A 21,857-nucleotide genomic window follows, 5' to 3' on the forward strand; every position below is an offset into this window, starting at 1 on the left:
AGAAAGGGAACCTCTGATGTGAAAGGGGACCTCTGATGTCATAGGGAAACCTCTGACGTGAGGGGGGGACCTCTGATGTCATAGGGAAACCTCTGACATGATGGGGGAGACCTCTGATGTCATGGGGAACCTCTAACGTGATGGGGGTAGACCTCTGTTGTCATGGGGAGCCTCTGACAGGAAGAGGGACCACTGATGTGAAGGGGGACCTCTGATGTCATAGGGGAACCTCTGATGTGACGAAGGACCTCTGATGTCATAGAAGAACCTCGGACGTCAAGGGGGACCTCTGATGTCACTGAAAAACCTTTGATGTGAAGGAGGACCTTGGATGTAAAAGGGGGACCTCTGATGTCATAGAAGAAGCTTGGATGTAAAAGGGGGACCTCTGATGTCATGGAAGAAGCTTGGATGTAAAAGGGGGACCTCTGATGTCATGGAAGAACCTTGATGTGAAAGAAGACCTCTGATTTCATTGGTGAACCTCTAATGTGAATTGGGGACTTCTGATATTATAGGGGAATCTTTTATGTGAAGGGCGGACCTCTGACTTCATAGGTGAACCTATGATTTAACCTTTTATCATTAGAATAATATAATTGAATAAGGGATGTACCATCGTCCTAAATATTCAAATAAAGAATGAGGGGTCCCAGGGATTCCCCACGGTTCCCGAGGCTCCCACAGAAAGAGATGGGCACCGTGGGGAATCCCTGGGACCCCTCATTCTTTATTTTCATAGGTGAACCTCTGATGTCAAGGGAGGACCTCTGATGTCATAGAGAGACTTCTGATATCAAGGGAGGACCCCTGACTTCATAGGTGAACCTCTGATGTCAAGGGAGGACCTCTGATGTCACAGAGAGACCTCTGATGTCAAGGGAGGACCGCTGATGTCATATAGCAACCTCTAATGTCAAGGGATGACCTCTGATGTCATAGAGGAACCTCTGATGTCAAGGGAGGACCTCTGATGTCATAGAGCAACCTCTGATGTCAAGGGAGGACCTCTGATGTCATAGAGCAACCTCTAATGTCAAGGGAGGACCTCTGATGTCATAGAGCAACCTCTAATGTCAAGGGAGGACCTCTGATGTCATAGAGGAACCTCTGATGTCAAGGGAGGACCTCTGATGTCATAGAGGAACCTCTGATGTCAAGGGAGGACCTCTGATGTCATAGAGCAACCTCTGATGTCAAGGGAGGACCTCTGATGTCATAGAGCAACCTCTAATGTCAAGGGAGGACCTCTGATGTCATAGAGCAACCTCTAATGTCAAGGGAGGACCTCTGATGTCATAGAGGAACCTCTGATGTCAAGGGAGGACCTCTGATGTCATAGAGGAACCTCTGATGTCAAGGGAGGACTTCTGATGTCATAGAGAGACCGCTGATGTCAAGGGAGGACCTCTGATGTCATAGAGGAACCTCTGACTCTGCTGTCAAGGTAATTTCATCAAGTTGGTTGTGTCCCAGACTCAGGTTTTTCCATTGATAGGTAACGTATGTTTTTACGATTTAGACTGGGGGAGCCTTGGGATTTTGTATGCTCCTCCAGCTAAGCTATACTGGTTCTACTGGTGCGTCGCATTGTCCTGGGAATTTCCTGGACTTGTACATCCCGCCCGTCTCCCCTCCAGCACAGAAATACTTTGCAGGGTCAGGTTGCCTCTCTGGGATCTGTGGTCAAGGGGATGCAGTGATAGGCACTTTCACTGACGGCTCATTTCGATCCATGCGTGTGTGGAGGTGCGATGCTGTTGGACACATCTGCCGGTGTTGTCATTGTGCTTAGCTATGCATGATGTAGACGCATGTTTCCAATGTGTTTTTGAATTTAGGATTTAGGGTTAGGGTTAGGGTTAGGGTTAGGGTTAGGGTTTGGGTTTCCCATTGAAGAATATGGCTAGGACTCAGGAATTGGAACAGGGACATCCCCAAAGGTCAGAAGGTGGGTTCCCAGAGGTCACAGGGCGTGTCTGACCCACCCCTACCAAAGTGTACCGCCTACCCGAACTAAGTCGGGGAATGAACGAGTCGGGGAAAGCGAGTGGTCACATGATCACCCATAGACATGTGCAGGGTCATTTCCTTCCGAAATAAAATTCGGACAGATTTACATTTTTCCGAATTCGAATAGTACCAAATTTACACAAATCTGTCCTTTATTTTCTATTCTATTTTATTCTCTTTGTAAATTGGAAAACTATCCATAGTTGAAATTTTTTAGAATTCGAAAACTTTTTGAATTCAAATCGTTTTCCAATTTTCAAAGAGAATATAATAGAAAATAAAGGAATAGAATAGAAATATTTTTTTCTTCTTTCCTATTCCTTTATTTTCTATTTTATTTTACTCTCTTTGGAAGAGTAGAGAATAAAGAATTAGAATAGAAATGATAACTTTTTCCTACTCTATGCCTTTATTTTCTATTATATTTTATTCTCTTAGGAAATTGGAAAACTATTGCAATTCGAAAACTGTTCGAAAACTTTTGAAATTCAAATCGTTTTCCAATTTCCAAAGAGAATAAAATGGAAAAGAGAATAAAGAAATAGAATTTTTTTTTTCCTATTCTATTTCTTTATTTTCAATTTTATTCTCTTTGGAAATTGGAAAACGATTCAAATTAGAAAACTATTCAAATGTGAAAACTTTTCGAATGCAAATAGTTTTCCAATTTCCAAAGACAATAAAACAGAATAGAAAATAAAGGAATAGAATATATATTTTTTCATTATTCTATTCCTTTATTTTCTATGTTATTCTTTTTGGAAATTAGAAAACAATTCAAATTGGAAAACTATTCGAAAACTTTTCAAATTCAAAAAGTTTTCCAATTTTCAAAGAGAATAAAATAGATTAGAAATAAAAAGGAATAGAATAGATTTTTTTTCTATTCTATTCCTTTATTTTCTATTATATTCCTTTATTTTCTTATCTATTTTATTGTCTTTGGAAATTGGAAAACTATTCAAATGTCAAAACTTTTCGAATGCAAATAGTTTTCCAATTTCCAAAGAGAATAAAATCGAAATAGAAAATAAAGGAATAGAATAGAATTTTTTTCATTATTCTATTCCTTTAATAAACTAGAAAACTATTGGAATTCAAAAACTTTTAGAGAATAAAGAAATAGAATAGAAATGGTTATTTTTTCCTATTCTATTCCTCTATTTTCTATTCTATGTTATTCTCCTTGGAAATTGAAAAACGATTCAGATTGGAAAACTATTTGAAAACTTTTCAAATTCAAAAAGTTTTCCAATTTTCAAAATAAAATAAAAAAAATCAGAATAAAATAGATTAGAAATGAAAAGGAATATAATCGTTTTTTTTTCTATTCTATTCCTTTATTTTCTATTCTATTTTATTCTCTTTGGAAATTGGAAAACTATTCAAATACTTTTTGAACTCGATAATTTTTCAAATCAGAAAACGTTTCCAATCGATCCAAATTCGTAAAAATTCTAATCGATTCAAAAACAAATGAAACACAATTTAAACAAATTAATGTAAATAATGAAATAAAAACAATTTTTTTTTTCGTTCTGCACATGTCTAATCTCCGATCCTTTCCGGGCCCCCGAGCGTTTCAGAAGACAGGGATGCTAGGGCAGGTGGGGAGGGGTTAATCCGGCGCTCTCATTGGTCTTCCCCATTTCTGCACATTGTACATGTTCTTTTAGAATACGGCGTTCCTAAGCTGGACACCCGCCGCACCCCCGCCGTGATGAGCGAGAGATCCGCCGCCGCTAATGGATACGTTGATGATACATCGCTGCTCCGCAGAAGCAGTTTTCCTCTGATGGATTCATCCCGATATGAAACCATAATTATTGTGACAAAGCTTCACAAACAAGAGCCCGCCTCGTCCTCGCAAAGTAACGGAGCTCCTGTGTGACAGCAGACGCTTCCCTCCCACAGCGTTTCCAGACGCGGGGCTCGCAAATGCGCTCTTCCTTCTCGCTAAAGGCAAACCTTTCTTCAGAAAAAAAAATAGAAAAACGTAATTAACGATAAAAAAAAACCACGACAAAAAAAAACATCTTTCTAAAAAAGAGATGTAAGTCAGATAGTGCCTCACCTTCCCCGGGATCGCACAGGATCGCCAGCCGACGCTAAATCGCGGGTGACGCCTTTCTTTTTCACTACCCGACTCATCGTATAGGACGCCTGTCTTTTCAGTGCCCAACAGCTCAGGATGGGTCTATTGTTACTGGTTGCTGTGAGATTTTTTGGGTGCTTGCTGTTGCTGGGAGATCTGTTGTTGCTGAGGAGGTCTTTTTTGTTGCTGGCTGCAGGGGACCTACTTTACTGCCTTTCGTTAGCAAACTCCATACAAACGACTTAGCACCAAAAATTATACTTGGTTCTGTATTCTCTAGGTAGGTGGTGGAGCCAAGGGACAGTGCTCAGGGGTAGGTAGAGGGTGGAGACAAGGGATGGTGCCAAGAGGAGGGTAAGGGGCGGAGACAAGAGATGGTGCTCAGAGGTGGGTAGAGGGTGGAGACAAGAGATGGTGCTCAGAGATGGGTAGGGGGTGGAGACAAGGGATGGTGCTCAGAGATGGGTAGGGGGTGGAGACAAGAGATGGTGCTCAGAGGTGGGTAGGGGGTGGAGACAAGGGACAGTGCTCAGAGTTGGGTAGGAGGTGAAGACAAGGGACAGTGCTCAGAGGTGGGTAGGAGGTGGAGACAAGGGATGGTGCTGAGAGGTGGGTAGGAGGTGAAGACAAGGGACGGTGCTCAGAGGTGGAGACAAGGGATGGTGCTCAGAGGTGGGTAGGAGGTGGAGACAAGGGATGGTGCTCAGAGGTGGGTAAGGGGTGGAGACAAGGGATGGTGCTCAGAGGTGGGTATAGGGTGGAGACAAGGGACGGTGCTCAGAGGTGGGTAGGGGGAGGAGACAAGGGATGGTGCTCAGAGGTGGGTAGGGGGTGAAGACAAGGGATGGGGTAGGGGGTGGAGACAAGGGATGGTGCCCAGAGGTGGGTAGGGGGTGAAGACAAGGGATGGTGCTCAGAGGTGGGTAGGGGGTGAAGACAAGGGACAGTGCTCAGAGGTGGGTAGGGGGTGGAGACAAGGGATGGTGCTCAGAGGTGGTTAGGGGGTGAAGACAAGGGACAGTGCTCAGAGGTGGGTAGGGGGTGGAGACAAGGGATGGTGCTCAGAGGTGGTTAGGGGGTGAAGACAAGGGACAGTGCTCAGAGGTGGGTAGGGGGTGGAGACAAGGGACAGTGCTCAGAGGTGGGTAGGGGGTGAAGACAAGGGCCGGTGCTCAGAGGTGGGTAGGGTGTGGAGACAAGGGATGGTGCGCAGAGGTGGGTAGGGGGTAAGACAATTAATGGTGCGCAGAGGTGGGTTGGGGTGGAGACAAGGGATGGTGCTCAGAGGTGGGTAGGGGGTGGATACAAGGGACAGTGCTCAGAGGTGGGTAGGGGGTGGAGACAAGGGACAGTGCTCAGAGGTGGGTAGGGGGTGAAGACAAGGGACAGTGCTCAGAGGTGGGTAGGGGGTGGAGGCAAGGGATGGTGCTCAGAGGTGGGTAGGGGGTGGAGACAAGGGACAGTGCTCAGAGGTGGGTGGGAGGCAGAGAAAATGGGGGGTACCTGCACCTTTTGTCTGTAAAAAAAAAGCCCTGCATAGAAGAAAAAGTGATCTGAAACATTGGGCTCTGCAGGTTTATTATCAGATTTCCAATTACATAGACTTGAGACCCAAGCATTAGACTTTCACCCGTTACACAGTCCAGTTAAGACAGGCCATGCTCAATGCCTTCCCTTTACCTGATGGTCCCTATCACTAGGCTGGTTTCTTGGACGAAACGCGTAAAAGGTCGGTTTTTCGGTGCTGTCTTGAGCAATAAAGCTTGAATTTAAATGCAGTGAGGAGGTGACATATTACCTCCTTACTGCCTGTCAAGTGCCCTCTGAAAAGCGATCCACTGCAGATAGCTTTTTAGAGGGGCGTTAATGGCAACCGCAGGTCTGAATGAGCCCCAATAATGTGCTCAGCATTGTCAGAATTCTCCAGCTACATAGACATATCCCGATCTATTGAAGAGATGTCTGGAGGAGCATGTGGCTTGTGTGGGCTGTCATCTCCCTACCGCTAACAGACTGTTCGTGTAACGGGAAGTAACGGGAAGTTCTCGCTCAAGCGGACATCATACTCTTAACATTTGTCAGCGTGTAAACAACACGTCTCGCCTCAACTTCTGCAGTTCTGATGACCCTGTTAATGAATGATTCCTACATCCCCGACAGCTCCAACCGCCTTGGCTTTATCGTAACCACCTGTCCTGTTCCCAACACTAACTTAAAGGCATAGTCCACTGCAAACGTAGTAAATGCAACAATATTGATAAAGTTAAAACAAAAAAAAGTGCATGTAATAAAATAATGGGCTGCAGAGCTTTGCAGCTGTGTTCAGTGCACCAGGGAGGCAATGCGCAGGATCATGCAGGGTTTACCCCTGGCTACATCAGCGGCCAGGTTGCGGGCTCCTATGGGCGGGTTGCGGGCAGGGATGAACTGGCCATTGGGACTACAGGGAGTTTCCCAGTGGGCCGATGGCTCAGTGGGCCGGCTTCAGTGACAGCGGACCGCCACCCCCCTCCGCCTCTCCCTTCCCGCAGCGCTCACCTGGGGGGAACAGAGAAGCAGGGGGAGGACCAGAGGAGCAGGGAGGACGACAGAGGAGCATTATTAAAGGGCCCAGAGGTCCCCAGGGCACCGGATAGCAACCCCCCCCTTTTTGTTTTTTTATAAAAATGTAATTTTTATTTTTATATATATATATATATATATATACCGTATTTATCGCTGTATAACGCGCTCCTGCGTATACCGCGCACCCCTAAAGTTGCCCCCGAAATTCCTGTAAAAAAAAATGTTATATGATTTCATTACTTACAGTTTTGGTGTCTTCCCAGCGTCCATTGTCCGGTCCGGCGTCCGTCTGCGGCCTCGATGGTGTCCTCCCGGCTTCTCCAGCGCGCGCCTCAAGTCGAGTCCCCGCTTCCCGCTCTCAGTTCGAACGCCTCCGCCGACATATACCGAGTGCAGTACACTCGGGTACATTCGGCAAGGCTCGGCTTCGCTCGCGCTCACTCTCTGTGACGTTTATGCGTGAGCACGAGCGAAGCCGAGCCTTGCCGAATGTACCCGAGTGTACTGCACTCGGTATATGTCGGCGCAGGATTTTAAACTGAGCGCGGGAAGTGGCTATCGGCGTATATCGCGCATCCACGATTATCCCCTTATTTTAAGGGGAAAATAGTGCGCGATATAGCCGATAAATACGGTATATATATATATATTTATTATTATTATTATTAAAGGCCCAGAGGTCCCCAGGGCCCCCGGATGGCTACCCCCCTTTTTTTAATATATATTTTTTTGTAAGGGGCCCATAGGTCCCGAGGACAACCCCCCCCCCCCTTTTTTTCTTTTTTGTCAGCACCCAAAACCCCCCGACTTCAATTCGCAGCAGCACCCCCCCTCCCCCTGCCTACCTGGATTATACATTTAAAATGCAATGAAATTTCCAACTTTTTTATTTTTTTCTCTCCTACCCAACCCCCCCCAGAAACATTCCTAAGGTTTTAACTGACAGTTGGATGTATATTTGTCTGCGGCGAGTGGTTTATTTTAGCCATGCATCTGGCGCAGCGAGAGAACAGATGATCAGCTGTTCTGCCGCGAAGGTTTTTTTTCCTTAAAACGTAAATAATCCCAGATGTAGGCTAATTGGCTGAGACGGATTCTAAATTAGTTATTGCGATGAGCAATGAAATGATACGGTGTCACGAGCGCCAGGCCCCGGCACAACGCGTTTATACTGCCGGCTGTAGATCTGGTGCCTTGACCTATATACATTCTAAAATAATCCGGAGGGTGAGCGGCACCGCCGCCGCCGCCGTACAGGAGAGCTCCGCCGGAACGCCTTTTATAACCGTGGAAAATGAACTAGGACTGAGCATGGCCATGGAATTAATTAGAAAAGGTTTTACCAGCTTGATTAAATTTTATCAGTTGGGAGGTTCAAAGCAGCGTGGATGGAAAACGGCGGCATTAAAAGGAATTTATTAGTGTAAGGGTGTGTGTGTGTATATATATATATATACAGTCGTGCTCATAAGTTTACATACCCTGGCACAGGGTTTGACAAATGTGCTTGGAATCTAGGAGCCAGCTAAAAAAGTTAGGAGCCAGAAAATGCGCCCCGTTCCGACGAACGAATGCATACGTGAGCAGCGCCCGCATATGTAAACGGTATTCAAACCACACACGTGAGGTATCGCCGCGATCGTTAGAGCGAGAGCAATAATTCTAGCCCTAGACCTCCTCTGTAACTCAAAACATGCAACCTGTAGAATTTTTCAAACGTCGCCTATGGAGATTTTAAAGGGTAAAAGTTTGTCGGGATTCCACGAGCGGGCGCAATTTTGAAGCGTGACATGTTGGGTATCAATTTACTCGGCGTAACATTATCTTTCACAATATAAAAAAAAAATTGGGATAACTTTACTGTTGTCTTATTTTTTTAATTAAAAAAAGTGTATTTTTTTCCCCAAAAAAGTGCGCTTGTAAGACCGCTGCGCAAATACGGTGTGACAGAAAGTATTGCAACGATCGCAAATTTTATTCTCTAGGGTGTTAGAATAAAAAATATATATAATGTTTGGGGGTTCTAATTAGAGGGAAGGAGATGGCAGTGAAAACAGTAGGAAAAAAAACACACACATTAGAACTGCTGTTTTGCTTGTAATGCCAACGGCCGCCACCAGATGGCGCCAGGTCACAGAAGGCAGCTTGGGCCTTCACAAGGCTGCAAAGCCGCGGCCTAAATTACCGGCCATCGCGGGCCCGGGAGTGGAGGTGGGGGCGCATGGAGACACAGGATCCTGTGCGGGCCCGCGACAGCCGGTAACTAAGGCCGTGACGTTGCGGCCTTCTAGGCCGCAAAGCCGTGGCCTCAATTACCGGCGGGCGTGGGGGGCCAGGTCACAATTTCTTATCGCAATTGCGACCTGGCGCCCGGATTTTGTCGAGGCCTGCCCTGGCAGAATTTATGATTTCTTGGCCATTTTTCAGAGAATATGAAGAACACAAAAACTTTTCTTTCCCTCATGGTTAGTGATTCGCTGAAGCCATTTATTATCAATCAACCGTGTTTTACTCTTTTTATATCATAATGGCAACAGAAACTACCCAAATGACCCTGATCAAAAGTTTACATACCCCAGTTATTAATACCGTGTATTGCCCCCTTTACCAACAATGACGGCTTAAAGTCTTTTGTGGTATTTGTGGATGAGGCTCTTTATCTTCTCAGATGGTAAAGCTCCCCCATTCCTCTTCCAGTTCCTGTAAATTCTATGGCCGTCTTCCATGAACGCCACGTTTGAGATCTCCCCAGAGGGGCTCAATGATACTGAGGTCAGGAGACTGAGATGGCCACTCCCAGAACCTTCACTTTATTCTGCTGTAGCCAATAACAGGTGGACTTGGCCCAGGGCTGTCTTAATGAGAGGGCACACCTGGGCACTGCCCAGGGTCCCCAGCTGCATGGGGGGCCACTTGCACCTTCCCCAAAGCAGGATGTAGAGGGGTCAGAGAGCTGGGGGGGGGGGTATCTGGGATGTAGAGGGGTCAGAGAGCTGGGGGGGGGGGGTATCTGGGATGTAGAGGGGTCAGAGTGCTGGGGGGACATCTGGGATGTAGAGGGGTCAGAGTGCAGGGGGGATATCTGGGATGTAGAGGATTCAGAGTGCTGGGGGGGGATATCTGGGGTGTAGAGGGGTCAGAGTGCTGGGGGGATATCTGGGGTGTAGAGGGGTCAGAGTGCTGGGGGGATATCTGGGTTGTAGAGGGGTCAGAGTGCTGGGGGGATATCTGGGGTGTAGAGGGGTCAGAGTGCTGGGGGGATATCTGGGGTGTAGAGGGGTCAGAGTGCTGGGGGGATATCTGGGGTGTAGAGGGGTCAGAGTGCTGGGAGGATATCTGGGGTGCAGAGGGGTCAGAGTGCTCGGGGGATATCTGGGGTGTAGAGGGGTCAGAGTGCTCGGGGGATATCTGGTCTGTTTACCTGCGCTGTCTGAATTGTAGGGGCCCCAGAGCATTACTTTGCCCAGGGGCCCATGATGCTATTAAGATGGCCCTGACTTGGCCTTGTGTTTTGGATCATTGTCACGTTGGAATGTCCAAGTTCTTCCCATGCGCAGCTTCCTGGCTGATGAATGAATTGTTCCTCCAGTATTTTTGGATAACATTCTGCATTCATCTTGCCATCAATTGTGATCAAACTTCCTGTGCCTTTGTAGCTCACACATCCCCAAAACATCAGCGATCCACCTCCGTGTTTCACAGTAGGGATGGTGGACCTTTCATCATAGGCCTTGTTGACTCCTCTCCAAATGTAGTGTCTATGGTTGTGGCCAAAAAGAAAAATTTTGGTCTCATCACTCCAATTAGCCATTTTCCCTTCCCCCGGTGTCATGTGATTTTAGTAAGAAATCTGAGCAATGTAAGAATGTATGTGGTTTTTCTCTGTGTGATGAGAGCCCCCGGGGCAGGGGAGGGCATCTCAGTGTAAAAGGACGTATCTGCGGCGGTGGAGCGCTGTCGCGCGTTGCTGCCACTACTGTGAAAGTTCACAAGGTGGGGCGAATGTCTTCTTCGGGCTTCTTGGAAAAACTAATTTGCTCATTTTTCTTCATCTCTGCAGAATGACAGAAGTGATCAATACATGTGAGCCAACCCCGATGGAGGAGTTCAAGCTTAGCCCTGCGACGGGGGCCGAAGGACTCACCGTTCAGGTAGGTCATCTATTCCATTGTCAAGTCTCGTTGAAGAGAACCTGTCAAAAAGCAGTGGCGGGATTCATAGAAAATCAATCAATCCCTAAAGCTGGCCTCATTCACATTAACCGGTTGAGGGGCAGCAAAACCCAAAGGCCACAGACACATTTTTACCCCCCTCCCAACTACTCCCTCTTTGGCCAGGGGTGCAAACATGCAGCAGGAATTATGCCCCCAATCCCCCCCCCCCACCGTTGCTTTAACCACTTAAGACCCGGACCTTTAGGCAGCTAAAAGACCTGGCCAGTTTTTGCGATTCGGCACTGCGACGCTTTAACTGACAATTGCGCGGTCGTGCGACGTGGCTCCCAAACAAAATTGCCGTCCTTTTATTCCCACAAATAGAGCTTTCTTTTGGTGGTATTTGATCACCTCTGCGGTTTTTATTTTTTGCACTATAAACAAAAATAGAGCGGAACAACCGCTGACAGAAACAGGCTTTTTTCAAATCTCACTGTGCCATTACATGCCTCACTGTCCCATTACATTACATGCCTCCACTGTGCCATTACATTACATTACTTCCCCCCACTGTGCCATCACTTGCCCCCACTGTGCCATCACTTGCCCCCACTGTGCCATCACTTGCCTCCACTGTGCCATTACTTGCCATCACTTGCCCCCACTGTGCCATCACTTGCCTCCACTGTGCCATCACTTGCCCCCACTGTGCCATCACTTGCCCCCACTGTGCCATCACTTGCCTCCACTGTGCCATCACTTGCCCCCACTGTGCCGGCCAAGACGATCTCCCTACCTTGTTTTTTTTTGCAGATTCTGGCTTCCAGGCTGCGGGCATCCATGATTCAAAAACCGCGCCTTCTCCTCAGACTGTTCCGTGATAGGCGGAACACAAATTTTTCCAGCAGGGCCTCTGTTCAGTGTTCCGCCTATCACGGATGTCCTCTCGTCCGAAGATGAGAAGGCATCCGTGATAGGCGGAACACTGAACAGAGGCCCTGCTGGGAAAATTTGTGTTCCGCCTATCACGGAACAGTCTCAGGAGGAGGCGCGGCTTTCAAATCATGGATGCCCGCAGCCTGACAGAGTCACGGAGACTGTCATCGGCGTATAAGACGACCCCCGACTTTGGATGCATTTTTTTGCATTCAAAAGGTCGTCTTATACGCCGGAAAATATGCTAATCCATTGGGGGTCATTAGAAAAAGGCCCCTAAGATGGTAGTCAGTGAAAAAAATGCCCCCCTTACAGTGGTGGCTAGAATGCCACCATTACAGACAGCCATAAAGATATTTGGTATTAAGCTGCCTACTGGCTCTGTTACGTAGTGATGGACTTAGAGCTATGATGGCACCACCAGATGGAGGAGGAGGTCAGCCAAAGCTCCTGGAGCAACCTCCTGGAGGACCCTCGGTGTAGAATGGCTGGCAGGGCTGGACTGGGACAAAAATTCGGCCCTGGGCTTCATCCAGACTGGCCCACTTTGACAGGTCTCTCTCATGGCGGCCGGACAACTCCCGCAACCCCCCCGCCACCCGCACCCCCTCTTCACCTTCACTAGCCACTAGCCATTCTGCTTTATTAGAGTAGAGCGGCTGGTACTGGTACTCTTATGCAGTACCAGTGGGGAAGCTAGACATTATTTCACTCAGGGCAAAGTATCAGTTTGGTGCCCCCCCTAATGGGACAAGATTAGGCAGAAGTGAAAAATTCCCAGGCCATAGCCGTTGAGTCAGCTGTCTGTCCCCTCCCCCATGCTCCTCTGGTCCTCCCCCTGCTTCTCTGTTCCCCCCCCAGGTGAGCGCTGCAGGGAGGGAGAGGAGGTGAGCGCTACGGGAAGGGAGAGACAAAGGAGCGGAGGGGGGCGGCGGTCCGCTGTCACTGAAGCCGGCCCACTGAGCCATCAGCCCACCGGGAAACTCCCTGTAGTCCCAATGGCCAGTCCATCCCTGATGGCTGGTGTAGGCATTCCGTGGTTAGGCGGCGTGCAAATGCTCGCCCTTTCACACACAAACCTCATACAGCTCAAGGGGTGTTTATTTCAAGCCTTGGACTTTTGAGATTTGGTGAGAAAATTTTGTTTACTATGTTACAATGTACAACTGGTCCTACTAGTTTATTCTTAGCTCATTCCTGCCCGTATATACAGGTTATTGTGCAACGCACCATACTTTTACCTCCAGGCACATCCTTTTCGAAGATATTCTCTGTAATTTTGGATTTAAGAGTAATCTCACAGAATGTTCATGGCTTAAATTCCCAATGGAATCGAAGGAAGGCCACTCCGGAGCGACGGGAAGAAAATAGCTGGTATAATTAAAAGACACACTTCACGAACCCATACGCTCCGACATACTTTGACGAATCTTAACTCCAGAATATACCTTACTAGACATGTGCACACTAAAATATTTCTATTCGGAATTTAGTTTTAGTCCGAAAAATACATTTTAGTTACCCCCGAAATCCTTTTTTTATTTATTTTGTTTTGTTAAAAAATGCATTCGTCTGGAAATCCGATAGAATTTAGGCCGAATCTGTCATTGAAGGCCCATGGTGTCTGTTGAATGTTCTAAGAAGATTCGACGAAGCAGCTAAACTGTACGACGCCGCGATCGTACATTTCAGGTCGAATTCTCCGCCCACAAGCTATAGTAGAATTCTAAAGTTGTATGACTAGTAATAATAATGATATTTATTAATTGTTATTACTAGTCAACCAACATTAGAATTCTTCTATAGCCTATGGGTGGAGCATTCGACCGGAAATGTCCGCTCGTGGTGATCGTATGTTTTTAGCTGCTTCGTCTAATCTAATGTCTCTATAATGTCGAATCTTTTCTCTCCATGTCGAATCTTTTCTCTCCATGTCGAATCTTTTCTCTCTATGTCGAATCTTTCCTCTCTATGTCAAATCTTTCCACTCTATGTCGAATCTTTCCTCTCTATGTCGAATCTTTCCTCTCTATGTCAAATCTTTTCTCTCCATGTCGAATCTTTTCTCTCCATGTCGAATCTTTTCTCTCTATGTCGAATCTTTCCTCTCTATGTCAAATCTTTCCACTCTATGTCGAATCTTTCCTCTCTATGTCGAATCTTTCCTCTCTATGTCGAATAATCTTTGGCTAATAGAGTTAGGTTAGGCACATTCGACCGCAGATTCGATAGACACAGATCTATTGTCACCGTCATGTTAAATCTTCTATCTATATCGAACTGTTGTCGCAACGAAACGAAAGTAAAGCATTTTTTACGTTGGATCTTTTGGATTTCGTACTCTGCGCATTCGTTATCGTTTGCCGCTGGCTCTGATAGACACTTCCAAAGCCAACCAACTGCTGTTATTCAGATGGTCGGCGCTCACCAGGGGGCCGGCCATCTGAACAGTGGGTGGCAGCGGCGCCGTCGAAAATACATAGATTCATGCAATGCATGAATCTATGTATTTTTTCAGTGGCGGTGCAGGAGAGAGGGGGCGGCGCTCCTGCGCCCACTATCGACGCACCGCCACTGTTTCAATCGCTTTAAACGATTCTCAAATTCATCCATTCACAGTTAGGTAGATTCAGGTACGTTCGCGTAACTTTGCGGCGGCGTAGCTTAAGGAATTTAAGCTACACCGCCGTAAGTTAGCGAGGCAAGTACATGATTCACAATGTACTTGCCTGCTAAGTTACGTCGGCAGAGCCTGAATCGGCGGGGTGTAAGGGCGCCTAATTCAAATGTGTTTGAGGGGGGCGTGTTTTATGTGAATGGTGCTTGACCTCACGTTTTTTACGTTTTTACTTACTGCGCATGCGCCGGGCGACTACATTTCCCAGTGTGCATTGCGGCTAAGTACGCCGCACGGGCCTATTGATTTTGACGTGGACGTAAACAACGTAAATCCCAATTCACGGATGACTTACGCAAACGACGTAAAAAATTAGAATTTTAACGCGGGAACGGCGGCCATACTTGACATTACTATTCCAATAGAGTCTAGCTCTAACTTTACGTGGCCTATCTCTTACGTAAACGGCGTAAAAGTACTGTGTCGGCCGGGCGTACGTTCGTGAATCGGCGTATCTCCTTATTTACATATTCTACGCCGACCGCAATGGAAGCGCCACCTAGCGGCCATCCAAAATATTGCAATCTAAGATAGGACGGCGCAAGCCGTCGTATCTTAGATATGTTTAAGCTTATCTCTGTTTGAGCATACGCTTAAACATAAGTCGGCGTAGATTCTGAGTTAGGTCGGCTTATCTACTGATAAGTCGGCCTAACTCTTACTGAATCTACCTAATAGTCTAGTCACAAAGTGGTTCAAACCAATCTCTCTTCTCACAAGAAACGATTTCTCGGGAAGTTAAATGATGCTCTGTTTACCCGACCATCGTTTGTACGCTCCCTTCAAAACAAACATGAAATGTCGTTTCCTATCAATGATATGGAAAATACCTCCAAAGAAAATCCTTGGCACACGCAAGTTATCTTTGTGGGCGTGTGCCAAAGATTTTCCTTGGAGGTATTTTCCATATCATTAATAACACCAGAGAGAACATTTATAATGCAGTCACTACAAAAAAATACTACAACAGCACCATGACAGAAGCAACTATCCAGATTAACTACCACTTACACTATATTGTCAAAAGTATTGGGACACCCACATGCGGCAAGCTGGTTTCTGGGATCAAACCTCTTCTTTGAGGTGACACTGCCCCCACCTCCGCACCAGGATCCCAAGAATTGTAGTCAGTCCTACCTGAGTTCTCTCCTGGTGGGATACAGAAGCCCCTTAAGCCCTGGACCATTAGGCTTGCCAAAAACCAGGCCACTTTTAGCGATTCGGCACTGCGTCGCTTTAACTGACAATTGCGCGGTCGTGCGACGTGGCTCCCAAACAAAATTGGCGTCCTTTTTTTCCCACAAATAGAACTTTCTTTTGGTGGTATTTGATCACCTCTGCGGTTTTTATTTTTTGCGCTATAAACAAAAATAGAGCGTCAATTTTGAAAAAAAATCTATATTTTTTCCTTTTGGTATAATAAATATCCCCAAAAAATATCTAAAAAACATTTTATTTTTTCCTCAGTTTAGGCCGATACGTATTCTTCTACATATTTTTGGTAAAAAAAAATTGCAATAAGTGATTATTGATTGGTACGCACAAAAGTTATAGGCCCAGATTCTCAAAGGACTTACGACGGCGTATCGCCATGTACGCTGTCGTAAGTCCGAATGAGAGCCGTCGTATCTATGTGGCTGATTCTTATGCCGCATACACACCATCACTTTATGTGATGAAAAAAAACGACATTTTCTGTGAAGTAAAAAACGACGTTTTTGAAACTTCAATTTTCAAAGACGAACTTGCCTACACACCATCGTTTTCTCACAATGTTCTAGCAAAGTGAGGTTACGTTCTCACCACGTTTTTCCATTGAAGCTCACTTCATAAGTAGCTTCTGGGCATGCGCGGATGAAAAAACGTTGTTTTAAACAACGTTTTTGCTACACACGGTCAATTTCTGTAAAGTAAAAGTTGACGTTTTGAAAAACGACACATAAAATTGAAGCATGCTTCAATTTTTTTTGGTCGTTTTTTTACAAGACATAAAACAACGTTTTCCCCCACACACGGTCAATTAAAGTGACGTTTTTAAAAACGTCATTTTTTTTCATCACATAAAGTGATGGTGTGTACGCGGCATTAGAATCAGTTACGCATAAATTCGGCTAAGATTCGAGTCTCTTACGCCGTCGTATCTTAGTTGCATATTTACGCTGGCCGCTAGGTGGCGCTTCCGTAGATTTCCGCGTTGAATATGCTAATGAGCTAGATACGCCGATTCACGAACGTACGTGCGCCCGGCGTAGCAAGATACGTCGTTTACGTAAGACATACGCCGGCGTAAAGTTACCCCTCATAAAGCAGGGGTAAGTCATGTTAGGTATGGACGTCGGAAACGTCGGAACAGCGTCGTGTTTTACGTTGTTTGCGTAAGTCGTCCGTGAATGGGGCTGGACGTAAGTTACGTTCACGTCGACTAGGCATTGAGCGGGCGTAATTTAATTTGAAAATTCGACGTGATACTGGGCATGCGCGCGCATGCGCCGTTCGTTAAAAACGTCAATCACGTCGGGTCACGATACATTAGCATAAAACATGCCCACACTAGCCTACTTTGAATTACGCGGGCTTACGCCGGCACAGTTACACTACGCCGCCGTAACTTTGGCCGCAAGTTCTTTGAGAATATGGGACCTGCCTCACTAAGTTACGGCGGCATAGTGTATCTGAGATACGCTACGCCCGCCTATAGATAGGCGTTTTTTTGAGAATCTGGCCCATAGCGTCTACAAAGAGGGGATAGATTTATTTATTTTTGTATTATTATTCTTTTTTTTACTAGTAATGGCGGTGATCTGCGATCTTTATCATGACTGCAACATTATGGCGGACACATCGGACACTTTTGACACCATTTTGGAACCATTGTCATTTTTACAGCGATCAGTGCTATAAAAATGCGCTGATTACTGTAAAGATGACACTGGCAGTGAATGGGTTAACCTGTAGGGGGGCGCTGAAGGGGTTAAGTGTGACCTAGGGAGTGATTCTAACTGTTAGGAGGCGTGGCTACGAGTGACACGTCACTGATCGCTGTTCCCGATGAGAGGGAACAGACGATCAGTGACGTGTCACTAGGAAGAACGGGGAGATGTTGTTTTTACACTGACAAGTCCCCGTTCTTCAGCTCCGTGACCCGATCGCGGGACACAAGCGGATATCGAGTTCGCAGGCACAGTCACGGAGCTTGCGACAGGGTCGCAAGCGCACGACCTCGCGGCCAGCAAATTAAAGGGGACGTATATACTGTATACGCCCATTTGCCCAGCCGTGCCAAATCTGCGTGCGGCGGTCCTTGAGCGGTTAAGTTATGGAGATAAAGAGAGGATGAGGTGTTACATAGGCCAGCAGAGGAGAACTGGGGAAGGCCAACAACACTGCTGGGATTTCAGTACAACTTAGACAGGGTTGGCCGCTCAAACAGGAACTTATGTCTGTTTCTGATATTTTTTTATCAATAATTTCTCCTGCCCCATTAAGTCGATTTTCTCTCTACAGATCTTTCCAGACTCACATGATAAACACCCCAAGCTGACCAAGAGGTTACCGTCCATTGTGGTGGAGCCCACGGAGTCGGGAGACGTGGAGAGCGGAGAGTTACGTTGGCCACCAGAGGACATCTCACCAACAGACGACAAAAGAGAGGCAAAGCTCTGCCAAGGATGTTCATATGCTGAAGGTAGGACCTCAGGTTGTTGTTTGGGGTCTGGGGGGTCTGCGGCCCCCTGGATTTCGGCACTCCAAGCCGGTCATTCCTAACCAGGGTTCAGTGGAAGCCTTGGGTTCCTCCAGAGATTGCGAAGGGTTCCTTGACCTTCCCTTTTTTTGGGTTCCTAATAGATCTCAGGCCAATGCCACTTGAAAGAGTCAGCGGAATTTCACCAATAATCTTTTTTTAGCTGTCTGTAAGCCCCTTTCACACTTATACGACTTGTCCCACCATTTGTGATGACAAAGTAACACAACAAGTCGTTCCCTATGATTTCCAAGGACGACCATTCATATTGGTACAAGTCGTTTTGAGGTCAAAGTAGTCCCTGCAATACTTTGGTTCGATTTTGATGCCACTTAGGGCTCTTTCACACGGGCGGCCCGACCATTGGGTCACTCGGGGCACTGCCCGAGGGCCCCATGCCACTAGGGGGCCCCATCAGGGTTGCCAGGCTCAGTAAAACCAGGGACAGTATGTAAAAATCTGTGTTTTTTTTTAGATCTGTCCCTGATATGTCCGAAACTGACATGCTTTTGATGTGAAAACCCCTTCACATATCACCCCCCACACAATATTGCCCCTTCACATTTCACCCCACACAGTATTGCCCCCTTTACATATCTCTCCACACAGTATTGCCCCCTTCACATATCATCCCTCACAGAGTATTACCCCCATTTACATATCGCCCCACACATAATATTGCCCCTTCACATATCACCCCACACAGTATTGCCCCTTTAAATATAACCCCACACAGTATTGCCCCCTTCACATATCGCCCCACACAGTATTGCCCCCTTCACATATCACCCAACACAGTATTGCCCCTTTAAATATAACCCCACACAGTATTGCCCCCTTCACATATCCCCCCCACACAGTATTGCCCCCTTCACATATCACCCAACACAGTATTGCCCCTTTACATATAACCCCACACAGTATTGCCGCTTTCACATATCACCCCCCACACAATATTGCCCCCTTCACATATCCCCCCCCACACAGTATTGCCCCCTTCACATATCACCCAACACAGTATTGCCCCTTTACATATAACCCCACACAGTATTGCCCCTTTCACATATCGCCCCACACACAGTATTGCCCCCTTCACATATCACCCCACACACAGTATTGCCCCCTTCACATATCACCCCACACACAGTATTGCCCCCTTCACATATCACCCCACACAGTATTTCCCCCTTCACGTATTCCCTCACACAGTAATTTCCCTTCACATATACCCCACACAGTATTACCCCCTTCACATATCACCCCACACAGTATTGCCCCCTTCACATATCACCCCACACAGTATTGCCCCCTTCACATATCACCCCACACAGTATTGCCCCCATTCACATATCCCCCCCACACAGTATTGCCCCCTTCACATATCGCCCAACACAGTATTGCCCCCTTCACATATCACCCCCACACAGTATTGCCCCCTTCACATATCACCCCACACACAATATTGCCCCCTTCACATATCACCCCCCACACAGTATTGCCCCTTTACATATCACCCCACACAGTATTGCCCTTTTACATATAACCCCAAACAGTATTGCCCCCTTCACATATCATCCCCCACACAATATTGCCCCTTTACATATCACCCCCCACACAGTATTGCCCCCCTTCACATTTCGCCCCACACAGTATTGCCCCCTTCACATATCACCCCACACACAGTATTTGGGCCTTTACATGACCCCGCCCACACAGTATTGGATAATGATACTCTTATGCCTGCTAACAACCCGCCCCCTCTCACACTCCACCCAGGGCTCCCGACCCTCCCGCCCACCCCTTGTATCGGCTCTGTTACAGGCACCCGAATTTATAAAGTCATAGCATTGATTTTCACTGGTGGTGAATCTTCGGGAAGACTTACCTGTAGCAAATATTTAGTGAATGTCAAATTCCCTGCTTTATAAAGACAGAGGCTTGTCATCCCGGGTGATAAGTGACCCTTACGTAGCGGTGGCTTATTTTCCAAAATAAATTCCGCGTCCTTCATATTATATCTTCAAATCCTCCTTTGACCTTGTTTTTTTTTTGGCCAAGAACCGAACTGTGTTTTTCCTGCACTTCCACATTTCAGACATAGCTAAATCCTATAATCAGTTGTGTGTGTTTTGAATAGCTCTTTCGCCTGTAATCTGCTGGTAGTTTTTAATCTTTGCGAAGTCTCCAGCTGTCCCGCGACCGGCTAACCATCCGCGTCTTACGCCGGCCTTGAAAGTGAACCAGCAACGTGCTAATCACTGAAATCTCATGTGATCTTTAACATGTTAATGTCATTTCCAAAGTTATTTGTTGTTTTCAGAGCTTTTTTCCTCAGAGAATAGGTGCAGGAACTCCTCCTTTCCAAGTCACCCCTCGTCTCCACCCCTACCTACCTCTGAGCACCATTCCTTGGTTCCACCCCCTACCCACCTCCGAGCACCGTTCCTTGGTTTCACCCCCTACCTACCTCTGAGCGCCGTTCCTTGTCTCCACCCCCTACCCACCTCTGAGCACCATTCCTTGGTTCCATCCCCTACCCACCTCCGAGCACCGTTCCTTGGTTCCACCCCCTACCCACCTCCGAGCACCGTTCCTTGGTTCCACCCCCTACCCACCTCCGAACACCGTTCCTTGGTTCCCCCCCTACCTACCTCCGAGCACCGTTCCTTGGTTCCACCCCCTACCCACCTCCGAGCACCGTTCCTTGGTTTCACCCCCTACCCACCTCCGAGCACCGTTCCTTGGTTCCACCCCCTACCTACCTCTGAGCACCGTTCCTTGGTTCCACCCCCTACCCACCTCCGAGCACCATTCCTTGGTTCCACCCCCTACCTACCTCTGAGCACCGTTCCTTGGTTCCACCCCCTACCTACCTCTGAGCACCGTTCCTTGGTTCTACCTCTGAGCACCGTTCCTTGGTTCTACCTCTGAGCACGTTCCTTGGTTCCACCCCCTACCTACCTCTGAGCACGTTCCTTGGTTCCACCTCCTACCCACCTCCGAGCACCGTTCCTTGGTTCCACCCCCTACCCACCTCTGAGCACCGTTCCTTGGTTCTACCTCTGAGCACCGTTCCTTGGTTCTACCTCTGAGCACGTTCCTTGGTTCCACCCCCTACCTACCTCTGAGCACGTTCCTTGGTTCCACCTCCTACCCACCTCCGAGCACCGTTCCTTGGTTCCACCCCCTACCCACCTCCGAGCACCGTTCCTTGGTTCCACCCCCTACCCACCTCCGAGCACCGTTCCTTGGTTCCACCCCCTAGCCCACCTCCCAAACCCACCCCTTTCAGAGGATGCAGTAACATTTGTGGTACTAACTAATTAATAATAACAAGAAAAAGACGTAAAATAGATTCCCTGCAGACAGCAACAATAGACTACCCATTGTTATTGTCAGCTTTTTTTCTCAGAGAATAGGTGCAGGAACTCCTCCTTTCCAAGTCACCCCTCGCCTCCACCCCCTACCCACCTCCGAGCACCATTCCTTGGTTCCACCCCCTACCTACCTCCGAGCACCGTTTCTTGGTTCCACCCCCTACCTACCTCCGAACACCGTTCCTTGGTTCCACCCCCTACCCACCTCTGAGCACTGTCTCTTGGCTCCACCCTCTACCCACCACCGAGCACCGTTCCTTGGTTCCACCCCCTACCCACCTCCAAGCACCGTTCCTTA

General features: G+C 47.3%; 1 protein-coding gene across 1 annotated transcript in view; it reads left to right on the forward strand.

Moving 5' to 3' along the window:
• Positions 1 to 21,857, forward strand: part of LBHD2 (LBH domain containing 2) — a 70,244-nt gene that overhangs the window by 37,312 nt on the left and 11,075 nt on the right. Inside the window, exons 2-3 of the mRNA XM_040332139.1 lie at positions 10,734 to 10,824; positions 17,945 to 18,125. Coding sequence (XP_040188073.1) covers positions 10,735 to 10,824; positions 17,945 to 18,125 — 271 coding nt within the window. The 5' untranslated portion in view covers position 10,734. The remainder of the gene's footprint in view (positions 1 to 10,733; positions 10,825 to 17,944; positions 18,126 to 21,857) is intronic.

This window comes from Rana temporaria, chromosome 13, assembly GCF_905171775.1.
Source record: "Rana temporaria chromosome 13, aRanTem1.1, whole genome shotgun sequence".
Classification (NCBI taxonomy): Eukaryota; Metazoa; Chordata; class Amphibia; order Anura; family Ranidae; genus Rana; species Rana temporaria.